At 39.0% G+C, this 21,727-nt stretch overlaps 1 protein-coding gene across 1 annotated transcript in view; it reads left to right on the plus strand.

Moving 5' to 3' along the window:
• HPSE (heparanase) overlaps positions 1–21,005 on the plus strand; it is a 47,714-nt gene extending 26,709 nt beyond the window's left edge. The window contains exons 9-12 of the mRNA XM_027854449.1: positions 3,135–3,249; positions 7,571–7,689; positions 10,881–11,027; positions 20,592–21,005. Of these exons, the coding sequence (XP_027710250.1) occupies positions 3,135–3,249; positions 7,571–7,689; positions 10,881–11,027; positions 20,592–20,751 (541 nt within the window). The 3' untranslated portion in view covers positions 20,752–21,005. The remainder of the gene's footprint in view (positions 1–3,134; positions 3,250–7,570; positions 7,690–10,880; positions 11,028–20,591) is intronic.
• Positions 21,006–21,727: the final 722 nt, after the last annotated feature.

Genomic DNA, 21,727 nt, shown 5'->3' on the forward strand with positions numbered 1-21,727 from the left:
ACAGAGAGAAGTTCTATGCCTGTCAGGTGCTGGGCCAAAAAGTGCCTTCTCTGGAGGTAAGGGAAGGAAATAAACATTTTTTAAAAACCATTTTCAATTCCTAATTCCCTTTCTTTAGGACCCTCCCCCACCCATTGAAAAGCAAGAAATACAATACTCTTTATACATGTGAAGTCATGCAAAATACATTTCTACATTGGCCACGTTTTAAAAGAAAAAATAAAGTGAAAGAAATTATGCCTCCATCTGCACACAGAGTAAATAAGTATTTATTAAGTGCCTATTATATGCTAGACACTTTACTAATATTATCTCATTTGATCCTCACAACAACCCTGAGATGTAAGTGCTATTATTATCCCCATTTTACACTTCAGGAAACTGAGGCAGTCAGCAGTTAAGTGACTTGCCCAGGGTCATGAGTTAGTAAGTGTCTACATTTGAACTCAGGTCTTTTTCTGCCTCCAGGGCCAAGATTGCCTACTGCTCTGCCTGTAGAAGGGTTAGGAGCCCAGGAGCCCAAGTATTCTCTAAGAGACCAACCCAGAGGTCATAGTGTGATGGCTGACAAAGAACAAGGAATCACAGAATCACAAAGATTAAAGCGGGGAGGGGCTTCCGCGGACACCTACTCCAACCCATACATGAAAGGATATGATATTTTTAGCAAGGGATTCTCCAGGTTCCCCTGGAAGACCTCCAACATGCAGGGAAGTCATTCCGCTTGGGGTGGGGAGAGCAGCTCTAATCATTAGGAAGTTTTAACTGACATCAAGCCCAAATTGACCACTTTAATTTTTTAACTAAATTTAATTTTTTTCAATGAACAAAAATCCATTTTCTCTCCTTCCCACATCCCATTGAAAAACAACAAACAAAACTGTTTTATCAAATGTGTATAGTGAGGGAAAACAAATTTCTGCATTAGCCATGTCCAAAACATATGATGTCTCCTTCTGCACCTCGAGGCCATCCCTGTCTGTGAGGAGGCAGGAAGCATTCTTTCTCATTGGTCCTCTGGAATCATGGTGGGTCATTGCACTGATCAGAGCTCTGAAGTCTTTCAGAGTACTGTGTCTTTGTAGTGTTGCTGTTATTGTATATGTTGTTCTCCTGGGTCTGTTTACTTCACTCTGCATCAGTTCATACAAGTCTTCCAGGTGTCTCTGAAAGCATCACCATCATTCCTTACAGCACAATAGTATTCCATCATTATCATATACCAGCACTTGTACAGCCATCCCCTCCTACTCAGGTCACCGCTTCTGGTTCTGTCCCCCGGAGCCATTCCCAACCAGTTGAATCTTTCCTCCATGGGCCAGCTCTTCAAATATTTGGACACATATGTCACGTCCTTTCTGAGTCTTGGCTTCTCCAGCCTAAACTTGTCCCATTCCTTCAAGTGACTGCCATATGATACAGACTGAAGGCCCTTCGTCACCCTCTTCTGGTAACTCCACAGCTTACCAATGTCCTTCTTAATCCATGTTACCCAGAACGGAGCACAATGCTTCAGCTGAGGCCTGATGGTGGCAGAGAAAAGTGGGCTTGACACCTCTCTATTCTTGGAAACTCTGCCCTTATTAATGTAGCCCAAGACTCCATTTGATTTTTGGCCACCTCATCACGCTGTTGACTCTTATTGAGCTTTCGCCGCCATCTTTTTCAGGACCACGCCTGCCCCATCTAATGCTTATGTTGGTGACTCTTTGTATGCACTACAAGACTCAACCAATCAGCTACATTTCCTCTTATTACATTCAGCTTGAGCCTGATAAGATCCCAACTATCATTTACTGTGTAGCTTGGTGTCATCTGCAAATATAATGATCATGCCGTCCACATCTTACAAAATGTTCAGAGAGGCCACCAAAGATCCACAAAATATGATTTTTACATAAAATACACTTCAGCCAAGCCCTCTGTGCGCTTTAAGGACTCCACTCCTTGGAAAGCCGTTCATCCTGCCAAGAGCTGACTCATCACAGTTCTGTCATCATTGGGGAAAGTATCCAAGTGCTCCTTTCTCTTTAGGTTCTAAAAATAGAACAAATAACTATGCAGGGGCAGGGAATCAAGATTGTTTGTTTTAAAATTAATAAGGAAGCCCTATCTGAAATTTTTTATTGAGTGCCAAAGAATACTAATTATACCACTAACAAGAAAAGTCATGGCAAATAAAAGTCATAAATAATGTTGAAATTAAAATTATTTCTCTCATCAGAGAAACAATCCTGATGGAATTTGGTTTGGAGTAAAATATGTAATTAGAGAAAAGTGCTCTGGGAGTCAATAGATGGGTTCTAATCTCCATTCTTCCCCTTCATTTCTTTGAGCTTCAATTTCTTCACCTGTGGGAGGGAACCAGATGAGCTCTAAAGTCCCTTTGTCCAGTCCTAAAGTTATCTAATTAGATCTAGGTCACTCTTCACTTGAGAAGTTTTGACTGGATTAAGCTATTCCCCTTTTCTTTCCATTCCTCAACTGGAAACAGACTTAACCATCTCATAGGTTCACTGGCTACCTGACTGGTGGATGCAGCAAAACTCATCTTTACATCATGATAGGGTTGGGAAGGCAGAGCACTTAACCTAGTTACCAGACATAGGAATTTGCCCAGCTTACCTTGTAGACAGTTGACTGGACCCGATTGTGAATTCCCATTCTTTTTATTAGTCATCTGAAGTTTATTCACTAATTTGAAATTCTTTGCTTTTGTTGAAATACAAAACAATGAGAAAAGACGATGATTCTGATGACCTTGTAGAAGGAATACAAGGAATTCAAAGAAACTTAGGAAGATCTATATGAACAGATGCAGAGCAAAGTAACAGAACCAAGAAAATAATACACACAAGGATCACAATAATGTAAAGGAAAATGGCACAAAGAGATCAGAATTCAGATCTCCATATATTGGATCATTTGAATGATAGCTAAAATTGATAACACTTGATTTCTTTTCTTTTTATGCTGTAATTGAAACTGAATTGTTTTCTTTTCTCCATATATTTAATCATTCAAATAACAGCTAAAATTTATAATACTTAGTTTATTTTCTGTTCCTGCTACAATCGAAACTTGAGTTGTTTTCTTCTGCTTTTTAAAATAGTCTTTGTCTATTTCTTCAACAGGTGGTTGGACAAATTAGGTCTGTCAGCTAAAATGGGTATTGAGGGGGTAATGAGACAAGTGTTGTTTGGAGCTGGAAACTATCACTTAGTAGATGGAAACTTCGATCCCATGCCTGTAAGTGACTGTTGCTTCCCCGTTTTTTCTTTTTAGGCAATTGGGGTTAAGTGACTTGCCTAGGGTCACACATCTAGTAAGTGTCAAGTGTTTGGTCTGAGGCCAGATTTGAACTCAGGTACTTCTGACTTCAGGGTGGGTTCTACATCCACTGCACCACCTAGCTTCCCCTTTTTTTGTGAATTTATTGCAGCTAGCCACTCTAAGAAAGCTTACAGCTCTTCAACAACATGTAGCCTCATCATCCTCATCTGTGTTGTCATGGGTTATTTGGCATTGTGAATGAGAAATATGAAGGCACTTGAAACATAAATGTATTTTTCACATATTCTTGAAGTTTATCACCTGTTAAAAGTAAAGAATCGATAGTTTTTAAATGGTATGAGGTAAATCCAAGAAAATATTGAAAACTATATCCGAAAAAATGAAACCACATTTTCTTTTTCTTTTTTTTTAGTTAGCGTAGCTGTATTTTTTTTATTAATTAATTTATTTTGAATTATCAACCATCACTTACATAAGTTTTTGAGTTTTAAATTTTTCTCCCCCTCCCTCCCCACTTTCCTTCTCAAGACGGTGCAAATTTCTGATATAGGCTATACATATACATTCCTATTAAAAATATTTTCACACTAGTGATGTTGTAAGTAAGAATTAGAACCAATGGGAGAAACCACCAGAAAGAGGAAACAAAACTCAACAGAGGAGAAAAAAATAGCAAATAGTATGCTTCAATCTGCATTCAAACTCCATAGTTCTTTCTTTGGATGTGGATAGTATTTTCCATCATAAGGCCATTGTCTCAAAATGTCTTAGATCCTTTTATAGCTGGGAAGGGTTAAGTCTATCCGTATTAGTCATTGCACAACGTAGCTGTTACTATGTACAACATTCTCACTACTTCTGCTCACTTCATTCAGCATCAGACCATGCAAGCCTTTCCAGGTTTTTCTGAAGTCTGCCTGCTCATCATTTCTTATAGCGCAATAGTATTCCATTACATTTATATACCACAACTTGTTCAGCCATTCCCCAATTGATGAGCATCCTCTCAATTTCCAATTCTTTGCCACCACAAAAAGAACTGCTATAAATATTTTTGTACATGTGGGTCCTTTTCCCATTTGTATGATCTCTTTGGGATATAGCCCCAGAAGTGGTATTGCTGGGTCAAAGGGTATGCACATTTTTATAGCCCTTTGGGCATAATTCCAAATTGTTCTCCAAAATGGTTGGATCATTTCACAATTCCACCAACAATGCATTAGTGTTCCAATTTTACCACATCCTCTCCAACATTTATCATTTTCTTGTTTTGTCATATTGGCCATTCTGATAGGTGTGATGTGGTACCTCAGAGTTGTTTTGATTTGCATTTGTCTAATCAATAGTGATTTAGAGCATTTTTTCATATGACTATAGATGGCTTTAATTTATTCGTCTGAGAACTGCCTGTTCATATCCTTTAACCATTTATCAATTGGGGAATGATTTGTGTTCTTATAAATTTGATTTAATTCTCTATATATTTTAGAAATGAGGCCCCTATCAGAGAGACTGGTTGTAAAAATTCTTTCCCAATTTTCTAGCTTCCTTCTAATCTTGGTTGCATTGGCTTTGTTTGTGCAAAAACTTTTCAATTTAATGTAATCAAAGTTATCCATTTTGCTTTTAATAATGTTCTCTATCTCCTGTTTGGTCATGAATTCTTCTGTTCTCCATAAATCTGATAGGTAAACTATTCCTTGCTCTCCCAATTTGTTTACAGTATCAGCCTTTATATCTAAACCATGAACCCATTTTGACTTTATTTTGGTATAAGAAACCACATTTTCAAGCCAGAAAAAAATCATACTTGGATTTTCTACCTTTAAAACAAAACATAGCATTTTATTGATTAAAAAAAAACAACAACTTTGCTGTCATTTCCCAATAATACCCTTCCATTGAACACTTCCATGTAACAAAGATGTAGAGTAAAACAAACTAGCCCCCTGATCATGTCTGGCAACATATGCCTCATTCCATACGTATAGCCTCCCACTCCTCTAATGAAAGGGAAGAGATATGTTTCATGGTCAGGGTGGAGTCATGATTGGCCATTTCACTGATCTGAATTCTGATGTCTTTTCATGTTGTTTTCTTTTACATTATTGTGGTCATTATGAGCGCATTCTCTTGGTTCTATTTATATGACTCTACATCATTCTTCCCAAGGTTCTCTAAATTCCTTATATTATTTTTGTGCAGTAGTGGTCCATTATGTTCATATTCCAGTTTGTTCAGCCATTCCCCAATCAATGAGTGCCTGCTTTAGCACCATTTTTTTTTCAAGATCTCACACTGTTTATTATTTATTAATTATATAAAAGATGCAGATAGATGATAGATGGATGGGTGGATTTATTTTCCCCCAATTAATAGTATTTTATTTTTTCCAATTACATGTAAAGGTAGTTTTCAACATTCACTTTTATGAGATTTTGAGTTCCAAATTTTTCTCCCTCACTCACTTTCCTCCCCTCTTTCCAAGACAGCAAGCAATCTGATATAGTCTATATGTGTTTGTCACCATTTTTTAGCTATTTATGAATATTTTAGTCTATGCAGGAGCTTATGCCCTCTGCCTTTTGCCTCATTTAACCAATTAGCTGGTATTCCTTAAGTGCTGAGCCCTAAGGATTCAAAGCAAAAGATAAAACAGCCTCTGTTCTTAAGGATCTTCTTCTTGATCTATTGGGGTTTATGCACAATACACTTTTGGGGTCAAAGGGTATCTTAACCATCTTAACATCTTAACCACTTTTCTCACATAAACTGTTTTCCAGAACATTTGAACTAATTCACAACTGCTTTAACAGTGAATGCATTAGTGTGCCTATTTTTGGATCAATTCATAACTCTTTAACTGTGAATGCATTAGTGTGCCTATCTTTCCACAGCCCCTCCAACATTCTTTTTTCAGGCCACATGATATTTTTTTCTCTCCCTTAAGTGCTTATATGTGTCCCATGTCCAAGTGCTGAGAGAAATTAAAAGAAAAATACAATGGCCCCTGCCCTTCTGAAAAAAAAAAAATGTGTGCTACAGTGCTAAGAAATGCTAGAAAGAGTAAAGAGTATCCTCAGCTTGTGTGGTTTGTGGGTAGATTTCCCAGCAAGCTTGCTCTTTATCTGTAGTGGTCTATGCATTTCGAGAAGTTTAGTTGTAATTCACAGCCTGTCATTCTTTGATTAATGACCATAAAAATGGAATTTATCTATTTCCTACGTGTATTCTGAATTGAGAGGCAGCCTGGTATAGTGGCAGAGAGCTGGCCTCAATGCCAGGAACACCTGGGTTCTAATTCTGCCTCTGACACATACTGACTGGTTACTTCTTAGGGTTCTAGGGCCATTCTCCAATACCATAAGTTATAGAGAAGGTGCCAGCCTTTCTTAATAGAGGGAATTTCCTCACTTGACAGTTTCCTATACTAATGAAATTGCAGGTCAAGTTCCTTTCCCCTGTGCCTATTCTGAGTTATCTCTATAGTTAAACCAAGTATAGCTAGCTCCTTGAAGCAGTACCCCAAATCTTTGAATGCCTGGCTTTCTATGGACACTATACAAGGAGGGCCCATAATTTCAATACAGTGGATGTTAACATCTGGAAGGTGATCCTTATATCCAGGGAGGTTTCCATGACAGTTACTTGCTGATTATTATGTTGATTCAGATTCTTCCAATAACTCAGGTCTATCCTTGTCTTAAGTAGGGGATCCTGGTGATCTCCCCTTCCTGGCTTCCCTGGCTTCTCTCCTGTCTCACCTCAAATCCTCTCTTCTGCAAGAAACCTTTTCTAGTCTTCCTTAATCTTAACACTTCCTCTTTGAGGTAACATTTCATTTATCCTGACTATAGTTGGTTTGTACATAGTTGTTTGCATATTGTCTCCTCCATTTAGATTGTAACCTCTTTGAGGGCAGGGACTGTCTTTTGCCTTTCTTTGTATTCTGAGCACTTAGCAATGTGCTTAGCACATGGAACATAGTAGATGCTTCAGAAGTGTTTATTGAGCCTAATAGGAACATATTAATGCCAATGTCTTTGCTTTAATATAATCTCCAACTTATCCTGTCTGTCTTGTATGTACATCATTATTTACATGGGTTTTTGTTTGTTTGGTTGGTTGGTTTTTGCCTTTCTTTGTATCCCCACAGTTCCTGGTACTTAATAGGTGCTCAATAAATGTTCCTTTATCTGACCTGCCTCAAACATCAGCCTGCTAGCTTTAACCTTGACAAAGCAAAGAAACAAAATCTATTTATTTTTTCATACAGGATTATTGGCTGTCTCTTCTGTTCAAACAACTAGTTGGCACCAAGGTGTTAACAGCTAGCGTGAAGAGTCCAGATGAAGGGAAACTTCGATTGTACCTCCATTGTACAAACAGCAACCAGTAAGTATTCTGAAGGCTCACTCAATCCCCCCACTATGTATTCTTCTTGATACCTTTTGACCTAGTGAGGAAGCATGGTGTAGTGGACTGAGAACTGGCCAAAAGCTCAGGATGACCAGGACTCAAGTCCCATCTCTGACACATCTTGGCTGTGTGACCTTGGGCAAGTCACTTGACCTCTTCATGTGCCAGGTAACTCTCTAACATTATCAGCTGCAGAACAGTTGCTGATCTGAATTGGGAGACAGAATTTCCTCGCTGGTAATTCATTTTGCCAATAAAAGTGAAGCCAAATCAACAAGCATTTATTAAGTCCCTTCTATGTGCCAGGCACTGTGTTAAGCACTGAAATTCAGGTACAAAGAAAAAAGAAGTATTTTCTTATGGCCAAACCTTATTAAAGCACTGTGTTGTGATATAGACCCAGTTATATGTCTGGCCCAGTAATATTCTCTGCGTTACATAATTTAAATACATTTCAAACTAAACCTGATGCTAATCCAGAGTGGTGTGATTGAATTAGCACCAAATCCAGCAGCTACCTAAAGCTCAGTTTCTGAGCAAATCTTGTGAGTCCTTCACAAGATTTGACATTTGCTAGACCTATAGTTCAGCTGGTTAATATTGGCCACAATCATTATTATCCTAAGTAATCTTAGGAAAATTCTTCTTTCATGTACAAGCCCTGTTGTGAGAATCTAATCTATAAGTCAAATACTATTGCATGAAAATGCCAAATCATAACTAGCAATAAGGCCAAAAATCATTATAGTCTGATGTATTCATCTCCTTGTGTTATAATTTGTGCTTTAAATTTCATTTTAAAATGATAATAACTAGCATTTATATAGTACTTTAAGGTTTTCAAATAACTCTGTAAATATTATCTCATCCTCGCAACAGCCCTGTGAGGAAGTTGCTATTATTATCCCCATTTACAGATGAGTAAACTGAAGCAGACTGGGGTTAAATGGTTGCCCAAAGTCACACAGCTATCTTTCTGAGGCAGAATTTGAACTCAGGTCTTCCTGACTCCAGATCCAGCACACTACTCACTGCACTGTCTAGCTGTCCATCAAAATGAATTTTTTTCTCTAAGTGTGTTTACCATTTATAAAAGCAAAGAAGCTTAACATTTCATAATCCTGTATTCTGGCCTCCAAAGTAATTAGACCTCATCATTTTGGAAAGGCTGACTTTCTTATTTGGGGATCAAATCCATATCAAATCTTTCTTACTGGATAAGGTGGCCTTAGGTTATAGTCTCCACCCTGTTAAGTTTGCCAGATCCCATCTCCATCACTCATTGATGAAGAGTGCTTATGGCACAAGGAGTTTCAGCCCAATGCTTTGATTTCCCATGACCACGCTGCTAAGTGTTTGGGGGATGGTACAACTGGGTGGGGTTTAGGGAAGGTAAATAGCTTTCTACATTTTCATTAGGAACCTTCTACACATAGATAGTTCCTGCTGAACGGGCTTATAATCTGAATTGACATCAAAGCGTGATGGCCATATCATCCCACTTCCTTTCAAAACTTTTATTAGTCATCTAAAGTTTATTCACTAATTTGAAATTCTTTGCTTTTATTGAAATATGAAAGAATGAGAAAAGAAGGTGATTCTGATGACCTAGTAGGAGGAATACAAGGAATTCAAAGAAACTTAGGAAGATCTATATGAACGGAGGCAGAGCAAAGTAAACAGAACCACAAAAATAATACACACAAGGATCACAGAAATGTAAGGGAAAACTGAACTAGTGGCTGTCTACTTCTCAGAACTTCCCCTTGACAAGGCACCCAGCTTCTCAGAATACCTCAGCTGAGGGGGCAACACTACAAAGGAATTGTCATTGGGTCAGTGGGTGGCTCACCTCTCAATCTTCATCGATCACGACTCCTCGAAGCCTTTGAGGAGATGGTCTCATGCGTCTGTGGTCACTTCCTCTTCCTAAAAAAACCCCATAGTTTTCTGTTGGCCGACCTTCTAATAATGAATCTGTCCAAACACAGCTAGGTTGGTCCTCAGATGACAGAGTCCATTGTAAGGTGTGCATTCAAAGCCTTTCCAGGATGGTAAAACCTGATAGAAAGTGTTCTCTATTGGCCCAGAGTACTGGCACTAGAAGTACCAGGATTTCAGAACACCCCGAAGGACTGAGCTACATCAATTGATACATGCAATTTTTCATATCCTTAAGGCAAAGAAAATAGGGATAGGATGAACATTTTTATTTCAGAGTAAAATTATAATAACATATTTGTGTCAATTAACATGCCTGGTTTTTCTCGTGTTAATAAATGCTTCTTGACTGACTGGTATAGCCTTTGAGAGCCAAAAGTCATTTCCAATCCATGTGTAGGCCTCAGAGAAGGATTTTAATGGAGACTGATAGTAATAATGCAACATTTTTTTTTTTTGCCCCTGTAACCATTCATAAGACAGCAGTGCCCAGAAAACGCCAGTCTGAGATGCCCTTTTGGTGACAGCTACAGGCTCCCAACAGTAGTCAGCAGACCCTGCTCCTAACACCCCACCGCCACCATATAATTAGGAGCCAACATGGTTTGACCCTGGCTCACTGTGTATTAGGCTGACACCGAGAGGTAGCTCAGGCTGGACCCAGCAGGGCCTGTCCTGGGTAGGCACGTTACAGGCTGCTGATGACTTGGAGGGAGTTGACCTTAGGTCCTTGAAGGCAGTGTTAGCTGAGCACGGCCTCTGGCAAGTTCTCCCAAAATCATGAAGTCTCTGAGTATGGAGTCTAGGGATGAATCCTCTAGCTGCCATCTAAGAACCACCTCCATCCAAGTTCTTAAGGTGTTTATCACTAGGCTGATAGCTCGGGTGGATTTGTCAGGTATATAACACTCTCAAATATTGTGCTGGGTTCTGTATCAGTAGAGGAAGGATCTCCAGCAGCAGAATTTTATATCCTGAAAGGATTACTGCTTCATTGTACCTTTCTATATGTTAATATAGAAACCAAGACATCAGCCTGTGTGTCTCTTTGATGCATGGCTTATGGCAAGCACTAACTACCTATGAAATAAATGAATGAGTAAATCCAAGTCTGTATAATGTGCATGTGTGTGTGTGTGTGTGCATGTGTGTACATGTGTGTTCATGAAATTCGTATAAGCTAGGCAAATGCAATGCTATTAATAATTTAATCTGTTTTGTTTTAGTCCAAAGTACAAAGAAGGAGATTTAACTTTGTATGTTCTAAATCTGCACAATAACACCAAATATCTAAAGTTACCTTCTAAATTCTGTGGCAAACATGTGGAAAAATACATCTTGGAACCTTCTGAATACCAAAACCTACTTTCCCAGTAAGTAATATCCCACATTCCTCATGCCGTCAAATTTATCAGTGTTGACCAGGGTGCTGGCATAGTGTTGCTAACAGTTGGTTGTTAAGAGTGGAAATGGTGCAGCTTTTCCAAGTTTTGAATACATTTCCTTTTGATTAGAGACATTTTAAATAAAGAGTAAGTGGTTAGCCTTTTGAATTTGGGCCAAGTTAGAGCATTACAGATGTTCCCTACTTTAAGAAAATCCTTCACACAGGAATTTAGCAAACATATCTCACAGTAGGATTTGACAGATTCTGTCAAGAATCAGCTCCTTGGGGCTGCTAGGTGGTACAGTGAATAGAGCTCCAGCCTTGGAATCAGGAGGACCTGAGTTCAAATCTGATCTCAGACACTTCACACTTACTGGCTGTGTGACCCTGGGCAAGTCACTTAATCCCCATTACCTCACCAAAAAAAAAAAAAAATAGGCTCCTTACAGAAATGAACTAATTTTGCTCTTGTTAATAGAGGAAGAAAGGCCTAGTGGTGTATCTTTTAGTTACCTTCAATACACTCATCAGCGTGGGTGGTCTCTGTCTACAAACCATCCAGTATTTAGCTCAGGCCTAGCACATAGTAAGCACTGTTGATAAATGCTTCTTCCTTCATTCATATCCACACTTTCTCATCCAGTGCAACTCTTGTCCTTACTTCCAGGCCTGTTGGGGGTCTCTAGAGCAATAATTCTTTTTTTTCCCTCCTTTTTTTAATTAATTTATTTTGATTAATCAACAATCACTTCCATATGCTTTTGAGTTTTAAATTTTTCTCCTCCTCTCTCCCCACCTTCCTCCCAAGATGGTGCACAATCTGATATAGGCTCTACATATACATTCATATCAAACGTATTTTCACATTAGTGATGTTGTAAGTAAGAATTAGAACCAATAGGAAGAACCACCAGAAAGAGAAAACAAAACACAACAGAAAAAAAAAAAGAACAAATAGTGTGCTTCGATCTGCATTCAAACTCCATAGTTCTTTCTCTGGATGTGGATAGCGTTTTCCATCATGAGACCCTTGGAGATGTCTTAGATCCTTGCATTGCTGAGAAGGGCCAAATCTATTAACGTTACTCATCGCACAATGTGGCTGTTACCGTGAACAATGTTCTCCTGGTTCTGTAGAGCAGTAATTCTTAACCTTTTTTACATCAGGGACTCCCCTAACAGTTTGGTGAAACCTATAGACTCTTCAGAATCATGTTTTTAAATAATTGAAGGAAATGGGAAATTTCAGTTAGAGCTTAGTGAATATAAAGATGTAGGTTTTTCCCCACCCAAGTTTACAGATCCACTGAAACCTATCCGCAGCCCTCTTAGGGGAGAGCAGAGAGGGTCTGTAGATCCCAAGTTAAGAACCCCTGTCTAGCATTGATATTGTATGATTATCCCTCACAATTGCTATATGATTTGGCCCAAATCTTTTAAAATAATTATTTATACTTTCTTTACATCATAATCATTTCCTAGAACTTTACTTTCTTCCCAAGAGGGACAATTCAACAAAACAAAATGACACATAAACCATATCTAATAGCATATGGAGCATTCTTCATCCATGGTCCACCACCTCTATTGGAAAATGTTTCATTGTTCATGACCAAATTGATCATTGTATTAACAGCCCACTTTTATCGAGAGTTTTCAAGTCTGTAAAGAGCTTCAAAAACAATTTCTCATTTGATCCTCACAACTCTGTGAGATAAAACTATGCTTCAAATTCTATCCCAGCATCACACCTCTAGTAAGCAGCTGAGGTAGGATTTGAATTTGGATCTTCTTAACTAAAAGCCTGACACAGCATTCAATAGACCATGATTCATTTTGAATTCTCACGTCTTTTCATGTCGTTTTCCTTTGCCGTTTTGAAGTCATTGTGCATGGGTCTGCCTGCTTTCTTCTGCATCACTTCCTACAAGTCATCCCAAGTTTCTTTTATTTCCTCATATTTGTTATTTCTGTTAACTCTAGTAAGTCAATAATTTACAATTCTATTTGATTACATTTGTCAACTGTACCAAACCAGCTTTTAACCTGTGGATGGTTGGAGCCAAAAAGAGCAGACTACAGACAAGAGAGTCAGGAATCAAACGGGAATTTAATTTCAAAGTGAGAGAAATAGCTCTCAAGCAAGGCCGTGTGTGCCAGGGCCCTGCCCCTAGCGAGGAGATGCAAGGCAAGATGGGGAGCCATTATACCAACGACAATGAAGGGTAACAGCAACGAGCCAAGTTTGATTCATAGCAGGGCTTCATGACCGCAACACGGATATTTGTCCGAGCTTGTCTGAGCTCAGAGAACACCCGGTGCTGGTCAAAGCAATACAATAATTTTGTGATTTTGCCAGAGGGTGAGTGCGAAGGACTGTGGTCATGCCAAGCTCAGGGCTCAGCCTGCTTTCTCGGCCTTAGCTCTGGAACGCAGGGTGTCTCCTAAAATCTTGACACATTCATATTCCTCAGCCTGTTTAGAGCCACCCCCTTTAATGGTAACCCATTTTGTTGATTTTTTAAATACATTTTATTGATGCCTTTTGTTTTGACATCAGTCATTTCCAGATATACCTGCCTACCAACAACTAGTCCTCCTTTGTAACAAAGAAAAACAATCAAGGAAAACTATACTTCGTAGTGACTGCATCTGAGAATGTGTGGGATGCTCTGGATCCATCCCCACTGTCTAAATCACATTCACTGATGGACCAAGACTTTTGTAAACTTGCTTTTCCCTCCACCGTTTCTTGCCACTTTTGTGAGTTCATGGTCACTTCCACAGACCAATGAGACATTGAGGTGGACTTTTGTAAAGATTCTGATACTTCGGATTTAACTTTAAATAACAAAAATACTTTATTGAAATCATGTTGCCAGGAAATCCCAATTTCATCTGCTTCTCATAATGGGTCGAGTCAGCAAGCATTTATCATAACAAATAGACACACTCAGTGTGTGCCAGGCACTGGACTAATGTATAATAGAAAATGTCATAAGAGTATGGTGGAAATGGATATATGTATCTTGAACAGATGAGTATACTCATATTTGAAAGTTGGAAAGAATTTTTTTCTATTTTATTCTTATATATTAGGCCATGAAAAATTTAAGCAGCCCACAAGATTCTCTCTAACTTTCCCCTTACCTGAAAATACAGTACCCTAAGTTGACAAGTGGGATGGTAGAGTCACTGTTTCAGATTCTGATCAAGAGTTAGAAAAAAATGTGGCATAGAATTCACTATGCTGCATTTCTTCTTTCTCTCAAAATTCTTGGGAGTATCTTTGGTTTGCTCCTCATGAGGGGCAGTCCCCTAGGTTTTGCTATATATTCCCCACTGTTGGAGAAAAGATACCCAAACTGATCTGTGATCTCCTCTCTGTGCGTAGATTCCCTCAAGCAGTGTTGATCCCAACCCCTTCCTTTTCCCCATCCTATATGATTCTTATTTATTTCTGTCAGTCTTCCCTTGTGGATCCATCCAATGTATTAGAGCCCTTCCTCTATTTTTTTTTTCAATACTTGGAGGTCACCGATGGTGAAGACAATATGACTTCAGTACCTCTGTCCTTTCTTAAATCAAGGAAGCACGTATTCCAGCCCCAGCCCCCAACTTGCTGCCTAGTTTTTGTATCCCCAAATGGTCTTCTCTCACGTCCAGCAAGACGCCGTGCAGCTAAGCCAGACTAATCTACATTACCCCTGGGTAACCCTTAAGTAAACGTCCTTGCCTCAGTCTTGGTTTTATGACAGGATGAATAAATTCTGATACTTTTGTACTTAATGTTCTCTCTTCCTTTAAGAGATGGGAGCCTCTTCTTGAAGACGCACTGTCTCCTACTTGGTTAGCTATTTGTTTCTTTGCTTGCTTTTAAATAACTCTTTGCACAGTCTTCAGGATAAAACAACAAAATGGCTCTTACTCCATTACTCCTTGTTGTCTTTAGGTGGTTCATCTAGTAATTCTCAGTAGTGTTACACAACAGGTTCACCTCCTTTTCCAGCCAAACAGGATCATGGAATCCTAGAGCCAGGGCTGGACGTGGCCTCAGATGTCACCTAGGCCAGGCCCCTCCAACAGATCTTTGATGGTTTCTCCCCCACCCCCATTTCTGGTTTGCATGTCACAGTGGGTAATATGCTACAGCCCACTTAACTTCAACAGGAGCCAATCTGCTGTCCTTCGAGTCACCTGTATTCTGATTCGTCCTAGGTCATGGTGGTTCATGGGACACAGGCATGTACTCACCTTAGGAGAATGAAAGATGGTCTTTTGCAGCAATAGTTAGCTTGGGATCCTCGAAAGCATTGCAGTTTCTGAAATGTCACCCAAGCTGATCTCCTACTCAGTTTTAGACCTGGCTCATTGTCCAGTTGCAGTGTGCCTGTCCAGGACACACATTGATGAACATTGAGATGTGCGTGATAATCTGCCCACTGTGCATTTGTCATCTAGGCTGCAAGCTGCGGCAATAAATAGAGCACTGGACCTGGAGTCAGGAAGACCCAAGTTCAAATCTAGCCTCAGACATTTACCAGCTCTATGACCCTAGACAAGTCACTTAACCACTGTCTGCCTCAATTTCCTCACTTGTAAAATAGGGATAATTAGAGCATCTACTTTCCAGGATTCTTGTGAGGATAAAATAAGACACTTTGCACACCTTCAAGTGCTATATAAATGCTAGCTATGCGTCTACTTTGTTTTTTCCAGTGTGGCAGAGACTGAAACAATATATTGCAACTAGTTATGGATTTAACCAAAGACCCTGAATGAACTGATGAAAGAAATACTTTTTTAAAATATTTTTATGGAATTTTAGAGATGTCTTATAGATTAATTCTTTTTACTATTTTCATCCTCAAGAATCCTTAATGGACTTAAAAGCCTCTGCTTTAGCACCCCATTTAATTGGTAGGCCAATAATTCACAAGGCAAGAATTCTTTTTTTTTTTTTTAAATATACTGAGCCAAATCTTTCTAACTTTGGTTTTTACCTCCAGAGTTTGGTTCTTTCAGGGCAACAAAGAACCAAATTCACTCTCTCTGCTCCGTGACAACCTTTTAAAGACATCCATCATATATCCCCCACCTTCAGGCTAAACATTCCTCCTTCTTACAACTTTCTTCATGTGCAGTATTCTAGACTTTGGTATGCTATGTTCAGTGCACTGTGGTTTTCCAGTTTCATTTTTAAAATGTGACATTCAGAATGAAACTCAGCCCATGGGGTGTGGTCCAACCATGGCCAGGTATGACAGAACTATTATCTGTACCCTGTTTCCGTTAAAGGAGCCTAAGTCTACGCTAGCCTTTTATTTTGTTTTATTTTATTTCTTTTTTCTTTTTTATATTAATTTCTTTTTAGTTTTCAATGATCAGTTCCATATGCTTTTGAGTTTTAAATTTTTCTCCTTCTCCCTCCCCAAAATGGTGTGCAATCTGATATATAGCCTTTTCTTTTTAAAAATATATATATTTTTTCTTTGTTTTTTTGGAGTCAGTTGTGGTTAAGTGACTTGCCCATGGTCACATGGCTGGTAAGTATCCAAGGCTGGACTTGAACTCAAGTCCTTCTGACTTCAGGGCTGGGGCTCTACCCACCGTGTCACCTAGCTGCCTGACTACCAAAAACAAACAAAAATATTTTGTCCATGTCTTCTGCTTTTACGTCACATTTATTTCTGAATACATTCCTCCCTATTACTCAACAAGCCAAAGAGCCCTCCCTTGTAATAAAGATTAAAAAAGAAAGCGGGAGAGGGTAGGGAGCAATTTAGCAAATCAACCCTGTTCTGATTTCATTAGAGGTGTATTCTCCTCCAACCCTGAGGCCCTTGTCCACTGGTCTTTCTTTCATTCCTAGCCTTTTAACTCTAAACTGGAGGCAACCAGGTGGTGCGATAGATCCAAACCAGACCTAGAGTCAGGAAGAAAGATGTGAGTTCAAACCCAGCCTCAAACACTTACTAGCTGCGAGACCCAGGGCAAGTCACTTAACCTCTGTCTGCCTCAGTTTCATCATCTGCAAAATGGAGAGCATAATAGCGACCACCTTCCAGGATTATTGGGAGGATGAGATGTGACGGTATTTGTGCAGACCTTAAGCTACAGATTAATGCTAGCTATTAGGAATAATAATAACAATAACAACTTGAGTAGATAGCATGGTGCAGTGGGTGAAGTATGGCTTTTGCATCAGGTAGCCTAGGGCCTGAATCCCACTTTGGATACTTTCTCTGTGCCCCTAAGGAAGTCACAACTTCTCCAAGCCTGTTTCATTTTATAAATGAGGACATTAATATAATAGCACCTGCTTCAGGTTTGTTGTGAGGAGCAAGTGAGGTGAGATGTGTGAAGTGCTTTACAAGCCTTAAAGAACAATATAAAGGTGAGCGGGTATTATTAGGGGACTGCCATGTGCCTCCCCCGCTCCTCCTCCATAGGAGTAGACCATTGTTGAAGAAAGTTACTGGGTTCACTCAAAATGGATGCTCTTTGATCTCAGCTGAGCAAACCCTGCTACACAATAATCCTTTTATTCATCTCTTATGGACTCTATCACATCCCCCACAGCAGCTATTATTGTTATTATTATTATATGTATTGTAGATACAGTTCTTCACCCAGATGGAAACGCATCTAACTACACTGAGCCCAAATGCTTCAAGTCTTATTGTTTAATTCACCTTTACTGGAAAACTACACAGAAAAATTATGTTTGCCTCTCTGAAATGGAAACTTTTAGCAAAATGCTTTTATCAAGCATTTCTTCTGTGAAGCCACAGGCTGTCATTTCTTTTATAGTGAGATGACATTTAGTACTTGTGGTTTCCTGATGGTGGTCACAGTATTTGCTTTTGCACCTGACCAATAACTAATGGGGTGTAAGTGCTAAAAGCAAACATGGTATCATGGCAGAATTACCATGTCAACCTCAGGATCCCATCTTGGGTCTCGCATGCCACGTAACTGCCATGTCATGTCTTGAAGAGATACTTTTGGATATGGATTCCAAGTTAAACCAGGATTTGTACCAGGAAAGAGCAGGTTTGAGGATTTTCTGTTTACAATGTCAGTCAGAATTTTAAAAATTCTTCCCAAAGAACATACAATTTTTAATTTTACTTCTTACAAAAAAAAAATTGAGGGAGAACATATTCTATTGATTCTTTTAAATACATTTTTTCTAGATCTTGTTAACCTACTCTGTTTCATTGGTCAAGTTTTCTATTTCTTTTTTTTTTATATTTAAACAGCTTTCTTAACAGTCAAGCCGTGATTAACATTCACATCTATTACGTCACATCATACAAATGTAAATACAAAATTACTACAGTACAATATATATTCTCTGCATGATCCAAAATATTTGGTGGTCCCAAAAAGCTTTCTTGAAAATTCAGCAGCTTATCAAAAATTAAAACCACATTCTATTTAAAATGAAGTTCTGTTAGCACAGAGTCAGACTTCAAGGTATATCAATTTAGTACAGGTTGAGAAGTTGCAGGAGGATGTTAGAAGGAAACATTTTAACATTGTGTGGCAGACACAAGAAACATTAGATTTAAAGCTTTTAAGCGTAACTCATACAATCTAAGTTGTCAGCAGAAAGATTCTATTTCTTTAACCAGTGCTTTAATCATGTAGAATTATAAACTAATGAGCTCTGGCTTTATTCTCTTATCCTTTCTAAATGTTTTATTTAAATGTCTTTTTTAAAAAACACTACAATCAACTCCCACTGACTCTACTCCTAACTCCCTCCCTCTCATTTCCAAGAAAATCCTCCATGGTTAGTGACTCTAGGAGGGAAGGAGAAATGAAAGAGCTACATTTGGAAATAAAGATAATATTAAAAAAAAAAAGGATATCAATACATTTTTAAAAGAATCCTTCCATGTAACAAAGAAACATAGTCAAGAAAAACAAACCAAAACATCGGCCAGGCCTGAAAATGTGTACCTCATTCTCCATCTGTAGTGCACCACCTCTCCTCTGAGAGGTGGGGGGCCTGTTTCAGCATCAGTACTCAGAAGTCCCAATAGGCCACTGCATTGATTCAAGTTCTAGGCTTCCAGCGCAGTCCTGATCTTCTGGTGCTCCTCGTGTAAATCGTTCTCCTGGTTCCCCTTACAGTATGTGGCTCTGGATGGATTTTGTTTGGGGTGAAGAATGATACCCACAGCGCATGTTAACCAGCACGGCAGCCCTTTATGTCACATCCTAGGGTTCGACATTTCCATCAGTGATTTTGATGAAGATGTAGAAAGCCGCTGATCAAATTTGCAATTCCACAGATCAATAATTAAAACAGTGGTTATCTATAAAGTATGGAACACAAGAAAAGTTCCTCGAGGTGTCATTGAATCAGGCTCAGGGTAACATGCTGTATTTCGAGTCACTTCAATATAGCAAATATTTATTGAGCATCTGTTTTGTTTGAGGTGGGAGGGAATACTGCATATTGGATAACCTCAGGGTCAGCAAGACCCGGCCTCAGGTCCAAATAAAAATTCCTCTTTTCCCAACCTGAAATAAACTTCCATTATGTTCACATCCCACAGTGTTCAGCCATTTGCTAATCAATGGGCACCCACCTTCCTTCCAATTATTTGCTACTACAAAAAGGGGTTTTCCACATTTTCCCCACCATAGCACCTTTCCTCTCTCTTTGACCTCTGTGGGGATATATGCCCAAAAGCACTAACATTGGGTCAACAAATTACATTATAGCAGCCGCAGCAACAATTGTATAGCATTCACTATGTATCAGGCTAGGTGGTGTGGTGGATAGAGTACCTGGCCTGGAGTCAGGAAGACCTGAGTTCAAATGTGGTCTCAGACACTTACTAGCTGAATGACACTGGGCAAGTGACTTAACCCTGTTTGCCTCAATTTCCTCATCTGTAAAATGGGCTTGAAAAGGAAATGACAAACCACTCCAGTATCTTTGACAAGAAAACCCCAAATGGTGTCAGCCACGACTAAACAAAATGTGTCAGGCATTATGCAAAGTGCTTTACAACAAAAGCTGTCTTATTTGATCCTTACAATCAACCTTGGAGGAAGGTGCTATTATCATCTCCATATTACACATGAGGAAACTAAGGCAAACAGAGATCAACTAATTTATACAGAATCACATCAGGCCATATTTGAACTCAGGTCTTCTTGACTCCCGGCTCAGGTGTGTTATTCATTACCCCACCTAGCTGCCAATATCTGATTTACTATTGATTTGCATTCTTTAGAATTGAATTTGACTTAGAAAATAAAATCAGCTAGATTTTCTTTCCCTATCAATAACAGAAATAACAAACAACTTGATAAAACAACAATCCAGGAATGATAACTAACAATTATATGTGGTTTTTAACATAAAATGCAATGTAGCACATACGTAATTAGATGATATTCATATAATACTTGCTTTCAGAAATATTAATTTGTTGAAGAGAAACCTCCAGATAAAACCTGTTGTGAGTAGATGAAACATAAATTACTTGACTAAATCAGCATCTTTCCCTCCATTTACTTTCAGATCTGTGAAACTGAATGGCCACGTTCTCAAGATGGTGGATAACCAAACATTGCCAGCACTGATTGGCAAACCCCTCTGTCTAGGCTGTCCTTTGACTTTGCCACCTTTCTCATATGGATTTTTTGTTATACTAAATGCTAAAGTTGTCGCTTGCATCTAAAAGGTGAAGACTGATCAATTTAATCCTATGGATGAACTTCAGGAGTAATGACCGAAGGAAAGTACAACTTGAAACGTTATGAAGTCAGGCAAATATATCATCATGTGTCATTGAGTGAAAGCTTCCAAGCAACAAAGACTGGGTCTGAGTGAATACATACCAAAACACGATTCCAATTTCAAAGCTACAAAGAGCCTAAATTTTGTATGTTTTATATTTTCATATTTTTAATAAAGTAATTTATGGACCCTTAATGTTATGATATTGTTATTCTCAAAAAATGAAGCCTTAATTAATTTTATAAAATGCTTATACAAGAAAAGCCTCCAATGGACTAGAGCCTAGATGGCAGAGTAGTAAGAAGTCCAGTGAGTTCTCCCCACCACCACCACCAAAAAAAAAAATTCCTCCAGAAGAGCTAGAAAATGCACCAGACTTAATAATGACCAGGAAATCTAAGGGAAAAATCACAGTGAGCCATTTTTCTGGCCTAGGGAGCCAGAGAGAAGGACCCTGGGGATGGGATGTAGCTGGAGGTACACAATGCAGAGTGTGCCAGTACATGGAAAGGTGATGCACCAGGGCAATCTGAGGTCCCAGATCCAACGTGAAAAAGTTTAAACTTTGTGTAGGGTTCAAGGACAAGTGCCAACTGGCAGCTTTGTTGCTCACTACCCAGTGACAAGGCACAGGTTCAGGGTGAACTAAGAAGATCTCTACCGAGGTACTAAGCAAGCAACAACGTCAAGGAACAAACACAAGTAGCATCTGTGTGGCTTGGACCCCAAGAGCAGAATGGAGTCTGGGTTCCAGCCTCCAGCCCAGACCAAAGCCTGAAAAGCAATAACTAGGTCAGGAATCCTAGACCAAAGGGAAACCTGCAGTTCTGTGGCTTTGAACCATCAGAACTTTCCAGTTGTGACAGTGATGAGTCTAGCAGCAGAGTACTGCAATTCCAAATAGGCAAACCTATATG

Source organism: Vombatus ursinus, unplaced genomic scaffold (assembly GCF_900497805.2).
Source record: "Vombatus ursinus unplaced genomic scaffold, bare-nosed wombat genome assembly UNPS02010461.1, whole genome shotgun sequence".
In the NCBI taxonomy this organism is placed as follows: Eukaryota; Metazoa; Chordata; class Mammalia; order Diprotodontia; family Vombatidae; genus Vombatus; species Vombatus ursinus.